This window comes from Corvus kubaryi, unplaced genomic scaffold (assembly GCF_017639235.1).
Source record: "Corvus kubaryi isolate FWS band 111438036 unplaced genomic scaffold, C.kubaryi_AGA036_p1.0 37397, whole genome shotgun sequence".
In the NCBI taxonomy this organism is placed as follows: domain Eukaryota; kingdom Metazoa; phylum Chordata; class Aves; order Passeriformes; family Corvidae; genus Corvus; species Corvus kubaryi.
Genome location: NW_024581136.1, coordinates 15,819,162 through 15,833,087, shown reverse-complemented (window position 1 = coordinate 15,833,087; position 13,926 = coordinate 15,819,162). Strand labels below are relative to the sequence as shown.

The 13,926-nt window shown below is 39.3% G+C and overlaps 1 protein-coding gene across 9 annotated transcripts in view; it reads left to right on the top strand.

Moving 5' to 3' along the window:
• The window catches only part of NAALADL2 (N-acetylated alpha-linked acidic dipeptidase like 2), a 421,951-nt gene that overhangs the window by 223,566 nt on the left and 184,459 nt on the right, over window positions 1–13,926 (top strand). For all 9 annotated transcript variants that reach the window (XM_042041852.1, XM_042041853.1, XM_042041850.1 and 6 more), the window contains one exon: window positions 8,373–8,643. In XM_042041852.1, coding sequence (XP_041897786.1) covers window positions 8,373–8,643 — 271 coding nt within the window. The remainder of the gene's footprint in view (window positions 1–8,372; window positions 8,644–13,926) is intronic.

The following is a 13,926-nucleotide window of genomic DNA, read 5'->3' as shown; positions in this document are numbered from 1 at the left end:
AAAGGAGAAAGGTGTGCAGTGTGTCTAAATACAGCAGGGTGATTATTTAGGATGGACAAGTGATTTATATCTTTGGAAGAGGGCAGCAAAACAAATGCCTGGAGTGGCAGTGGGGTGAGCTGAGCCTGCCTCGAACCGAATGATCTCCTGTGGCCTCTTCCCAAGCCTGTCTTTACAAGATTTTATGCTTGCTCCTTTGGAGAGAGCTTTTAGTTTATCCACAAGCAGTTGGATTTGCGGTACCGTGTAAATAACTTCAGGACAGTATTTTGGTTATCAGTGCTGATTTCCTCAGTTGTATTTTAGAACTGAAGGGTCACTTGGAAGCTGTCGGTTTTCTCAGATAAAAACAAATGCATCTGAAATGCAGTTGAGCTGGTGAGATGGAGATTATCAGAACTAAGCCATGTGATATGGCATTTGTGATAACACTTTTCTTAAATAAGCATGTGGAGATGGTATTTTATCCTTTCTCTTTTTTCTTCTTTTTCTTTTAATCTGCAGTTTTCATTTTAACCAATACACTCTACTGAACTTATAAATATTTTTGTAAAATATCCTAGCTGACATATCAGCTAGGAATCTTTGCAATTCTATTAGAATTGCACTGGTAAATTAACGTATGCTGATAAGAAAATGAGGCTGGTAACAGAAAGGTTACATGGCATCATCTTGTGGCTGTCTTAGGTTTTCCTGTATATGAGGTTAACTTCCTGAAATTCATGAAAGAAATTAAAGTATTTTACATTCTTTTTAAATTCTAAAAATTAAACATTTATTTGGGGATCTATCTAATTCAAAGTAATCGTCAATCTTTAAATAATAGGTAGCTTTTCTAAGCATTGCTAAGTTGTTGTGGTTTTGGTTTAGGTTCTTGGGTTTTTTTTTTGGGTTTCTTTTTTATTTTGGGTTATCATGCCAAATGCTCTTAATTCCTCACTGTCCTTTTAGAACTGGGGTATTATTTAAATTTAAATCATACAGTTCCAATAAAGATGTCCAGTGTCATCAGAATGACACATTCAGTGTAATTACTTTAGAGTTCACAGTGTAATCTAATGATTGGCAATTGAAAGGAATAAAATACTGCCAGTTGAGCAGTATTGAGATTTTTTTTTTTTTTTTTTTTGATCAGCAGATTTCCTGTATGAAAAGCAAGGTTTCAAGGGGGTTTTTTTGATCAATAGGTTTTCTGTATGGAAAAAGAACCGTCCACTGCTATTCACATCCACACAGAAATGGTTTCTTGCTGGAAGTAAACCTAATTGTCTCTGACAGTAAAAGGAACCACTTGGACTTGATTATGCAGCTGGTCACATTTTATTGAGACACTGACATATTCCCTGTGGTCTGGGAAGAAAAGAAGATTATATCATTGTGAAGTTTTGCTGGGTCAGTGCTCTGCCAGTGAATGCAGGGTTATATGCAAACAGTTTCAAGGTGAGGGATTGTCTTTTCCCCGTCCTCCTTCTGCTGTGGCTCGACATTGCCCTCGGCATCGTAACCTGCTGGAAAATGCAGGGCACAGCTGTTTGGAGCTGCTGCTTCTCCTGCATTAGGAGAAAATAGAGTAAAACCCTTCTGTAAATAGATCTATAAGCTTTGAATAAAATTATATTCCCTTTTCTGTATTTAAGCTAGAGGCTAAGATATCCTTGTATGTCCAAAATAAAGGTTTAGGTTAAGTCATCCAGGTTATTTAAAATGCTTTAGATGGGATCGTGCAAAGATACAGTTTGGGATGTTATGCATGCACACAATCCTTTATACCATAGAGGAAAACCTGTCTCTTGTGACTGAAATTTAGGAACTATGAAAGTTAATAAGAAAACTGTAGTTGTGGGCATATTATGTGAGAGAAAACAGCATCATTTTGAGAGATTGTCTTTCAAACAAGAGCTCCTTTAATTATAATAACAAAAGAGGTTTTCTGTGTATATATCTTCATTGTGTATATATTTTGAGAGAACTTTTTTTACCAGCAGTTCATCTGTTGAAGCAATTTATTGTGATAAATATAATAAATTTATGAGGAGTAGATCAGTCCAGATTGTGGTAAGTATTAGAAGTTTTGTGTTAAGGAGAAGCAAGATTTCCTCGCTTTGCTAAAAGGAAAGTGTGTAGTTCTTGTAACCAAAGGGAACAGTGGAACATGGCAGTGACTTCTTTAGAGCTGAAGTAGACAATGTAAACATTATTTTCTCTCTCTTTCTGTGGAATTAAGTCTTAGGATCTTAGAAATAGTCCATTTGAGGGACTGGAGCTGTCGTTCTCAATATTAAGGGGTTTGTGGTTCATTGACTGTTCTTAAAATAGATGGTGATAACCATCTGGTTTTGGGGTGTTGGGTTTTTTTTTCTGTTGTTGTTGTTTTTTGTTTGTTTTCTTTAATGTGCTTCCAGAATGAGTGAAGAGAAATGCTAAATGGCATACTCATCCATCTCTGCACTGGCTCTGTCACTGCCTACCTGTCCCCCCTTGAGTGATTTGCTTATCTCGTATTGGCTCTCTGATGTTCTGAAGTATTTGGAAGATTGGATGCTGGCTAGATGTCACATAACTGACATCCAGATCTCTTAGAATGCTTTGGAAAGCTCGCCTATGGCCAATTCATGACTTTGCAATGTTTAGTGTAGAGGAACAATGAATTGCTTGTTTTCCAATAAACTGTGGAATCAGGGAGTGAGAGAATCGGTTGTTTTTCAATGCCTTCCACCATCTGCCTTGAGTGCAAGTTTGGCTTGCATCATGGTGTTGGAAAGTGAGATTTGAACTCTCCCTATGAGTTTTATTTAAAAAATATAAAAGGCATTTGACTGATGTGATGGGTAGGAGCAATAAGCTTGGCAGTCCTGTAGTGAGAAAACATAAATGTACAACATAGCTGAACTTGGGAGCCAGCGGGGGCTGAGACCTGAGAGTGTTCTTCAATCCCATGGCAAAGAATTTCTCAGGAAAATGAGAGGTTTGCCCTGGAGCAGTTCTGCATGAATTTATACTACAATAGGAGAAGATACATATGGTCAGGTACCCCTGTGAAAGTCTAATACCCAGGTGGACTTAAACACAGTGCAAAAATGCTATAAAGTTTTGTTTAAAAGTATTTCTCTGTTTTCTCACAGTGTGACTTTCTAAAGAGAGAGCTTAAGTCAGTTTTTATTGGAAATACCCGAAGGCCACAGTACACATAATGTTTAAAAAAGAAACAAAATTCCAAAATGTTTTTTTTCCTAGAGAACTGCACAACCAAATCTAGAGCCAGTGTTCTGTTTTCTGATGTTCCGTATTTTTTATGGTTTCATGAATTGAGTTAATTCTGTGGGAAGTAAAAACTGCCATAAATCATACTCCTTTTTGTTAAAAGCATGAATCGTACTTCTTTTTGTTAAAGCATGTTAAAACACATACTGTAGGCCCTATGTAAAATTTGTGGTGCTCTGTATCTATGCATATATATGTATATATATATATATGCTGCTCTGGAAATATTCCCGTTGATAGCAAAAGCAGTAAGTTGTTACCCAAGAATGAGCAGGGTATTATTATTATTATTATTACTGTTACTATTATTATTGCTAGAAATATACCCAGAGTGTCCAGAATGTATGAAGACTGATAGTAGGTGTGACAGAGAACATCTGATGGATCAGCTTTCTGCAGCAGATGCTGGTGACCTTGCAATGTAACCTGAAGAGCCTGAGGTGCTTCAGGATCCTGCAGGCAACTGTTTGCATCACGAGCGTGTTTCTCTCACCTCCTGATAAATACTTATCCTCTCTGGGGCCTGAATTAATTTATTTATATATTTTGGGAGCAGCAAATTTGTGGCCATCAGTTCAGACCGTGGGAAATCCAACCGGGCAGGTTGGACACCAGCCCAGTGGAGTGCCCTAATTAACAGGAACATGTAATGAAAATTTAAGCAGATGTGGCTTGGGCAGGTGGTATTTCCTGACTGTTTCCTGTGTGTGCACACTGTGTGTGATGGACACAAATAACTCCTCTTTCTGCAAAAGTGGGAAGCGCTGGTGCATCTGCTGAGCAGTTGGTGTGTGCGGGTGCCACAGCTCAGCTCTTAATGGACTGAAGCAAGCTCTGAGATCCTCAACATATGAAAACATCTTTAAAACTCAGCCTGAAAACATCTTTAAAACTCAGCCTGGACAAAGTTTGAGGGTAAAAAAAAAAGACATTTGCATGGGAGGTTATAAGTGTAATAACCCCACATGATGCATTTCTTGCATTCTTTTATGATTATCTGCTACCAGCTACTGTTGGGAACATCGTGTTAGACAAGAGAACACTTTGATCTGAAGTAGCTTTACAAAATATGAGCAGTCATTGCAACTCACAGGATTTGAGAGCAGCTACTCAGCTGAAAAATCAACCCGTAAAAATTCCACAATCGCATTTGTTGTTAGTTCTTACCGAAAATTATGGTATTTGCTTTATGAACAATTTCAGTGAACTGGAAAAAAATAGTGGAAATTTGCAGTCAAAATATGGGAATAAGGCGCTTAGACATCTAACTCTGCAAAACTGAAATTCAGATTATTTTTTTTTTAGTAGGCCAGGAAGTGTAGGCCATTTCCCCATGCTCATGGCAGTACAGATGGTAAATCCAAAAAGGAAAAAACCCACCAAACAAACCAAACTTGAAGTTTTACATATTTGAAGAGAATTTTTGTCCCGGTAGATTGTTCAGATTGAATCTGTAGAATCCTTCTGCAATTCTAGATTTTTTTCATGAGGTTTTATAGCAATTTCATAGGATTATCTGAGTAGTAATCATGCCATACTGTTAAATTATTCCATCTCTTGGTTGTTAGAGTGACCAATTGTAATTTTTCAGTATCTGTTGAGTGGTGTTTCAGTGTCCCAGCTGGCTTGTTTGCAATACCTTGTTCTCTCCTTCGGCAAGCTGTGTCAAAAAGTGCTGTTGTAGCAAATGACTTTCCATTAAGGCATGGCAGGTCTGTGTTCCCCATGGTTACCAAATTGAAAATGAAATTTGTATATTTTGTGTGTGTGTTCATTTGTCTTTTGTAATTGTGGCCTTTTGAAGCTGCAGAGGCTGCAGAACCCCTGGCTTTATTACAGGTATATCTTCAACATATTTAAAATTACTTTTCTAGGTTTAAGACTTTAAATCTTCAACAGTGGTGGTCTTTTCATCATAACAAACTGGGAAATGTTTACCTTATTCAAGGTTGTACTTTCTGGGTTTTAAGTGCAATTTTATCTGGTTTTTTGAGTTCAGGAACTGAGCATTTTGAGATGGAGGAGAATGCTCAAGAAACAGGTTTATCTTCTAATGTACATTAGTTCAATACTGATCTGTATTAGCAAGTAAAGGTTAGGAATTTGTGGGAATCTCTGAGAGCATGCTGTAAAGGCACATGAGTGTTCGGACTGTCATTGCTATATTTATTGGTGTTGATTACCAAATCTTCAGTCTGTGGTGGCTCTACTTCAGTGGATTTTGTAGATTTACAGGCACTGAGATGTGCCCCTTAACTCTGTGGTTATTCCCATTGGATGAACCTGAAGAAGTACCTGAATAAAGTATCTTTTTAATTTGAACAAGGGAGTAAAAAATTTGACTGAAGTTATCAGAGGCAGTGCTGTAAATGGAAGTTGGCAATTGCACTGGTATTGATTCCTTCTGAGCATGCAGCTGCTTGGGGAACTGAGAAACATCCTCATCCTAAGGGGATGCTCCTCTCCACTGCTGAAATCCTACTGCTGTGGGTCTCTGAGCCCTGCAAGTTTTAGGAAGTAAATAATTTGAGTATTTTTAAAAAAGGACTATGAAGTGCATGTGAAGTGTTGTGATTCTTCCAGGCTGAACTGCCAAGCTTTCCACTTTTCTGAATTTGGCTGGGTTTAGGAAATACTGGTTTTGCATGTTGTACTTGTTACACAGTTAGTGTGTGAAAAAATAATGAGTTAAATTACCTCTGACTTTAAGTTCATGCAGTCAGCATAGAAGGCAAATGCAAGTCAGCGATGGTAATAAGTCTGGAAAAAAGTCTTTCTCGTGGTGTTCATAAGATTTATCGAAGCAGTCTAATATGTGCTGATTTATTGTAAAATAATGCGTGCTCAGAATTTGCGATTTGATTTTAACATGCTATAAAGACATTATGGAGTAAATAGTGAGTATGATCATTTCTGTAACTTAATCGGATATGTTGTCACAAAAGTTTCAAAGACGTTGATTTAATTACGAAGTGGAAAGTAACTTCTATTAGTAAGGGAGCAATTTGCTTATTGTATCTTACTCTTTTAATGCTTAATTCCTTTTATTGTGACTGAATCCTTCTGGTTGAAATGTGCAATAACCCGGTTGGCCTGGGATAAGTTTCTTTAATTATTCATTGTATTAATGTTTCTATCACCTGAGGGAAATGCAGATATTCTGTTAATGATTGTGTTAATCAAACAACTTTTTGTATTTCTGCACTGCCCAAGTTTATGTCATTACATTAGCAGGCACAGGAGATGAAATTGGAAACTTGTAATATACTGCAGATTGGATTAAGTCATCTGTGTGGCGTAGACTGCTTGAAGACTTATTTTAGATAATTTAAAAACATTAAATGTGCAAGACAGTTATTGCTCCTGACAGGTTCCCTGAAGTCCCAACGTAAGGCCAGTGTTGTTGTGAAGATCTCAAGCTTTGTGTGTGAACAGTCTCTCTGGGGCAATGGAGCCTGGGATACAACATACTGCTTTGAACAAATACATTTTTTTAAAAAATACATGTTTCTTCATACAAGATATTTCAAAATCCTTTGCATGTTGAAATAATCATTCTGCCCATGTAATGTGATGATGAGCATTAGACATTCGAATATGGTATCTAATTTTTGAGCCATTTCTAGGTGTAATGGGTGTTATAACTTCACATTCTGCCCTTTTAAGGCCTTGATGTTATCTAGGCAGTAAATGTTCATTTTCCAAATGTCCAACCACAAGATGGGTGGAGAAGGGAGTCCTTGTCCTTGTGCTTGACTTCCATCATGAGCTTGCTGAGTCTCTCCCTGAGGTCAGTGCAGACCCTTCTGGAAGTAGTGCCAGTGCCTTTAGCCAGGAGCTTCCCACCTGCAACACTGCAGCTGGGCTAGGATATTGCAGGGGTACCTGGAAAGCAGCTGGTGGGATTCTCAAATACCTATTGCTCACTTAAAAAAACTATACATTATTCAACCATTTATTTTTGATGTGTGCAAGACAGCCAGGGTATTCTTTGAAGTTCTGTTGAGGACCTTAAAGCAGTTAAGTTTAATGGCCTTTTTGTGAAGAGAATGTTGTGGACAAGAGTTTCAGGCAGTGTCAGTATCTCTGTGCTTGGAATCAATACTTCTGTGATACTTAATCTTCTTTCTCAGTCCTGAGAGCTTCGTAGACACAAAAAAACCCAAACCACCAACTTCATAGAATTCTGAAAATATTCCATAAGCTTTTTTGCTACAATGTGCTTTTTATTTTAATAATAATTCATTTTATTTCTGTCCTGCTTTGCTTATGTGACTGCTTACCTGCATAAGTAGGGAAAGCCTTCAGTTGTTCCTTCAGCAAGCCCATCCTCTAAAGTTATCATGGAAATAGTTTCAGCATCTCAAATCCTTTGGCATGTACTGGGGAGGAGGGTGGTCCTTCAGTGCCTTCATCCTGTGGCCCCTCTGGCAGCCAGTGTTGGACAGTGATGCAAACCCAGTGATACAAGCCCAGACCAACCTGTCTGAGTTCTCATTGACCCATCAGTGGATACTGCCAAAGTAATTCCTGTGTTTGCCTGGTATGCTGGCCAAGCTGGTGACTCAGGTAATCCTTCAGTGCAGGTAGGAAATGTGAGGAAGACATCCTGAAAGCAAGCACATCATCTGGGGGAACAGTTCCATTCTGCTTAGTAAATTTGCTTTACTTGATGAATTTAAGCCAAACATGTAATTATAACTATGTAATTATAACTAGTTTTCAGCATCATGCCCTCCCTGAAGTGCTTGAGATGTTACTTTACATTAGGTTCTTCATATTTAAAGAGTGGTTAAACTTACACTCTTTTAGAAGAAACTCGATGAATGACAGATGTATGAATTTTGAAACAGTTACTATGATAATTTCTGTAGGATTCTTTATTTCATTTCCTCTACATATTCTTTTTCCTTATTTTTATTTCCCAAAAAGCAGTTGCCTTTGTCTTGTACTTGGTAGGAAAATATTTGCAAAAAAATGCAAGTTGGATTTTTTTTTGCGTGTTTGATGACAGATTTTTAATAAAGTCATGCACTGATGCACACTAAGGTACAAGAGTCCTGGTGAGAAATAAACTAATCCCGTGTTTACTTGTGTGGTTTTTTTTCCAGAGATTTGTTACAGTTCCCCAGAGAAGATGATGCAGACATTGCAATGAAAATCCTGGGTCAGTGGCGTTCCCAAGGCCTGGAAGATGTCGGGCTGGTAAATTACTCTGTTCTGCTTGACCTGCCCGGCCCTTCTTCAAACACAGTAACTCTGCAAAACAGCGGGGAATGCTTTTATCCAAGTGGACAACAGTGCAGCAGAGACCCCAAAACACTTGACAGCCAAGACCTCCTGTACTCATACGCAGCTTATTCTGCCAAAGGAACTCTTGAGGTAACGTGACCATTTGTCTCTGTCACTTGTGGTGAAATAGAGTTAGGAAACATCAGCTTTTGTTGAACCTGACTGGAAAATTGCACATAGAATCACAGAATTATTTAGGTAGGAAAAGACCTCTAAGATCATCAAATCCAGTTGATAATATGGTGAAACGCCCAGCCTTAAAATAAGCATATTTATGTGACTTACGATGTGGCCAGTCTTACTTACCTTAATTAACCTTATAATCTTATGTATATGAATAGTTTGTGGGAGAAATACATAGATAGACACTCACATATATATATGTGTGTGTGTGAATGATTTTTTTTAATTATCTGTGTTTATGAATTGGCACATTTTGCTTGAGTGTAAAAATCTGGAAGCTGTGTCTAAAGTTAGACTTTATCCTTGCTGATGTATGAGTGCTACTGATTTGAGGGATGCTTGTAGGAAGGATAAGATGAGGCTGGTGAGAGTGCTGGGCTAATACCTGGAGGTTCTGAATTATGGTCGTGGATCTCACATAGTTGCTTTTGTGACAACTCAGTTGACACATCTACTCTGTTTCCTTTTGAAAACACCGATTTGTAGTTTTATCTTACTGTAGTTACTCTAGGAAGTTTTGTCAGCAAAAAGATTCTGTGTGTTTGGATTTGTTACTTGCCAAGTGAAATAACATCTTGGATTATCTTGTTTTATCCTGTTTACTGTCTTCACTGTCTGCTTTCCTTTAGCTTCTTTCTAAATATTTTGAGAGTGCACAAAAGGGCCATAATTTCTGTTTATTTTCCTAGCTGAGATAGTATAAATCTTAATAAATATTTCTGAAGTACAAAAATTGCAGTTTCACTGCTAATTGCATTATTGTCTTCCTCCTGAAAATATTGTATATTATTCCACTGATGCAGGGGGGTTTCCATCTTGGTTTGTTTCTTATTTAAAAGACATGTTTGTTCATGGCTTAGAACACTTACAGACTATAAAGGAACAGATTGTGAACATCTTAATATTTAAATATGCCTCCTCTCCACGCTGAGTCCTGTGAGCCTCCATTCTGGGGCTCTGTCCACTTCAAATTTGTTGCCGAGAAGCAAAATGAAGTAGGCAAGAGGAGGTCCTAACTGGCATGATAAATGCTTTAACTTTTCCATGGGTGAATGAAAAGTACTAATGATTGGGGTTGCCTTCTCAAATAGCTTAAAACCTCCGTATTTAATATTATTTTCTCATTGTAACTTAGTAAGAGTAACTGTAATCAGAGAGAAGAATGGTTGTGACCTTTGAGGTTTTATTTCATGGATGTCAATGTGTTGCTAACAAATTCATCAGATTGAAGGAAATCCAATGTTCCGGGAAAAACCACTGCTGTTATTCCCAGCAGCACGTGTTCCACTTTCCATTATGTTTCAGGGCAGTTTTCTCTTAAGAGTTCAGCAGAAATGAGGCCCACACACACTGTCCTCATCACAAGGGCTGGACCTTGGCTTTGGCAAAACTCCAAACTTGTACTGGAGCCAAAGAATTACTCTTTGCATAGTTTTACAGTCAGTTCTTTGAGATATCTCAGCACTGTTACGAAACTTGAGATCTGTTCTTCAGAAAGTCTTCCTGAAATGTCCTTAGATCTAGACTTTTTGCCTAAAAGGAAAATTTTCTTATTTGTTTAGGCTACAGGTAAGTTGGTAGTGATCTAACCTTCCTGACTTTCAATCCTACACACTAATCGCTACTGTTTAAACTAATGGAAGTAGAAAAAACTTTAAATGAGAAGTCTCAAGTGGTGGCTGTTGCTGGGTTCAGCCATCAGAAAGTGACTTGATTGCATGCCATGGAACTGCAAGTCGTGTATTTTGAATATCCTGCAGTGGTTTGTGATTGCAAAATCATGAGAGTTTTCCTGTGAACAGGTATTTTTATAACAGCTACTCATAACCTGAATAATTTTCTTTCAAATGTGGCACATCCTTAGCAGAATATTCCTATTATGTGTCACTTAATCAGGCTAATTGCTAATACTGCCTCAATGCTGCTGCTTCATTGTATCTCATTTGTCTGTTTGGTTTGCTAGAAGTTGAAGCAAATAAAACCATTAAGCTATTGCAGTCTGGCTACCAGCAGAGCTACAGCTCCACTTTGATGTTGACAAGGTTATTTGTAGAACAGCAAGACTCATTTTCTTTGGCCACCTGTCATGTCCATTCATCATACGGCCATTGTATATGAGCCATCCAATTTGTGCTTTCTGGTAACAGTCTAAACAGCATTTGTGAGTAAAAATGTGAGCATTTGTGATCTGAAATCTACTTCAAAAACCTACTTAGTGCCATTGTGATGGATGGTGCACTTTACTACTTCTCTATATTTCATCGGGCTGTGAAAAGGTGACAGTGTTTACCCATCATGGTGACAGGCAGGGCAGCTTACAGTTCTGGAGAGGGCTGTCGAGTCAGTTTTGAAATAGATATTGCAGCAGTTATGTAAATAATATATTGTAAGCTTGGTCAGCCTAAGGAAAGAATGACATACCTGAAATATATTTTTATTAAAACTTAAATATCAGCCACCTTTTATAGAGCTTAAACCTTTTGTCTGCTTGATAAAAACAGGGAAGCTGCTCCGGCCAACAGAGTGCACATATAAATGGAAATTACATTGCTTCAAATTTATGCATTAAAGCAAAATGCATTGTCAGGTGGTATCCAGCCAGTCTCCCAGTGAGGGTGGTGTGGTGAATCCGAATGTGCTGCTCCTGCCTCCTGGCGTGTGGGGATCCAGGAGCTGTGGGTGTGTGGCAGTCACTGGGGAGTGGAGTGGGCTGATGGGGAACCACCGGCAGGAGCTGATGAGAGGGGGCTGTGAACCTCCCGAAATCTGGTGTCTCCCTTCAGTTCCAAATGGTGTCAGCATGGGCACACGTGGTACCCCATGTGTGACACGTGGTGTGATCCCTGAGTGCAGTAAAAGACAGGCAAGGGTGTGTTGGGGCTTGCAGGAGGCTGGGTGGCACTCGGGGCACTGGGCAGTTGGTTTCTATCAGTTCTGCCAAGTGCATCAGCTTCAGGAAAAAACACATCCACAGTGTTTGTCTGCTCCCTCCACTGTTTCTTTAGCAACTGGAAATAGTCAGTCCTAGCAGATGTAATCATCGGTGTGTTGGAATAACATTCAAGGACAGACTAATTAAAGCAAAATGTAAATGGTATTTGCTTTGTATTCACACATTTTCTGAAATTATGTTTGTGTGACCTGAAGTTTTCCTCACTTTCCTTTCACCTCCAATTTATTCACTCTTTGTTTTATGGAAGTGTTAAGGAACTTCTGGCAATCCTAAATCTGCTTTCATGCTTTAAACTGAGGTACTTGGTGTCCCCTGTTAAGTGGCGTCATCTCATGATGCACTACTCTGCCTCTTCTTGAATATTGCACCAAATAGGTTTGGGGTTTGTTTCTACCCTCATGGATGCTCTCAGCAAGCCCAGCAGAACATCATGTTTCTTTCCTGGACCTCATGCACTGGGTTGGTTCAGGAACCAGGAGAGGATGCAAGAGTAGAAGTACTGGCATGTTCTTGAAATGGGGATGCACATGCAGGCAGGGATTTGGGGGTTTATGGACAGAAATTAATCATGCCCATCTCTGAGACAGTGCAAAACAGACACCCAACTGTGTCTGTTTTGTATTTTGGCCACTGCTCTGTCCCTGCTCCCTGACTGCCTGGACTCCTCTGCTGTGTCACCTCACTTCCCTGCCATCATCCACGTTCCGTGTTTCTGCTGATTCCTCTGTTGCAGTGTCTGCTGATCTGAGGCATTTATACTCCCAGTCAGCCAGGGGTATCTTTGATTAGTTTTGGAGGGGCTGCAGGGAGCAGACAAGTGGGAGTGCTGCCTGCCTGCCTCTCCCCACACCATGCAGAAGAGATTCTCTGCGTTTGCTGGTCACGTCCCCGCCTGCTCCGGTTCGTTTGTTTTGGTGACATCTTCTCAGCTAAATGAGAACCCACCACAGAGATTAATGCAACCTGAAGCAATCTGGGAAGTACAAGCCCATCTGTTAAGCTCACTCAGTCATCTTCCCACCATTCTTCAATCTTGGCAAGATGGGAAATAAGGGAACCAGTGCTCGGACTGCTGTCAGATCCTCTTTCAGAAGGAGGGGACTTTGCTCACTTACCCGATACCCCATTTTCTTATGGCTGCATTGAGATGTCTCCTCTGTCCCTCCATCCCCATCTTTCCCAGGTGCTTTGCTCTGCAGGAAGATGGGAGTCTTCCCTCCTATGCCTGTTCCTCTAACCTTTCCTGCTCCTGCCAGGAGTGTGTCCTACTTGTGTGAGCCACAGTCCCCTCCCCTCTCAGGTTTACAGCCTTGTTTGCTGCCAGTACTGGCAGCTCTCTGTATTTCCAGCTCTGCATGAAAAGGTCTGGAGTTCCTCTGGAGGGGACAGTGCATCAGGAAGTCCTTGACCCCAAAGCTTGCTTTCATTTGATTCGGTTTCATTGTGCTGGAAATGTGATTAGTGCACCCTTACTATCTTTTCTCTTCCCTCCAGCTAATCAGTGGTAATTTCCTTAACAATATTTCAGAATTAAGATTGGTGTCAGCGGGTTGGTTTTAGAAAATTTTTAAATCTTCCCAGGTTATTTTTATCCCCAGGCAAAATTTCTAAATGAGCCTTCTGCAGCGTGCTTGCTCGCACATCTTGAATTCCAAAGGCAGAGAGTGCGTTTAATTTAGATTAAATAATCACAGCATCTCTTCCTAAGTCTTTCAGTCATTTTTGATGGCACATTGGTGCAAAATACCAAGCTAGAGGGAATCTGGATACATGTGTGCATTTAATTCTTTTAGGCATGCCAAATTTAGTTCATTATTATCTTTATTAACATTTTTAAAGATTTCTTCTCTGAAGAGACATGCACTAGCTAAAATGAATCCCTAGCAACTGAAATCAGTTTTGCAGATGGTTAGGGCTATAGGTTGAATAACACATACACACAAATGAGAAGAATCATGTGATTTTTTGGTAACATTTAGAAGTTTTAGAGCAGCTTTATTTATCTTTTATTTATAGAAGAGTTTCTCAGAAACCTCTTCCACAAATAATCATAATTTAGACTACCGCTCTGCATACCAAGTAGGCACAGCAAATTTTCAAGGCAATGTCACTAAGAATATGGATTTTAGAATAGACTTGACCTTTAAGCAGAAAACAGCATTGAACATTAACTACAGCATAGCTGCCACTCCATTATAATTACATATAGAAAGCTGTGAAATGCAATGTGAAGGTTA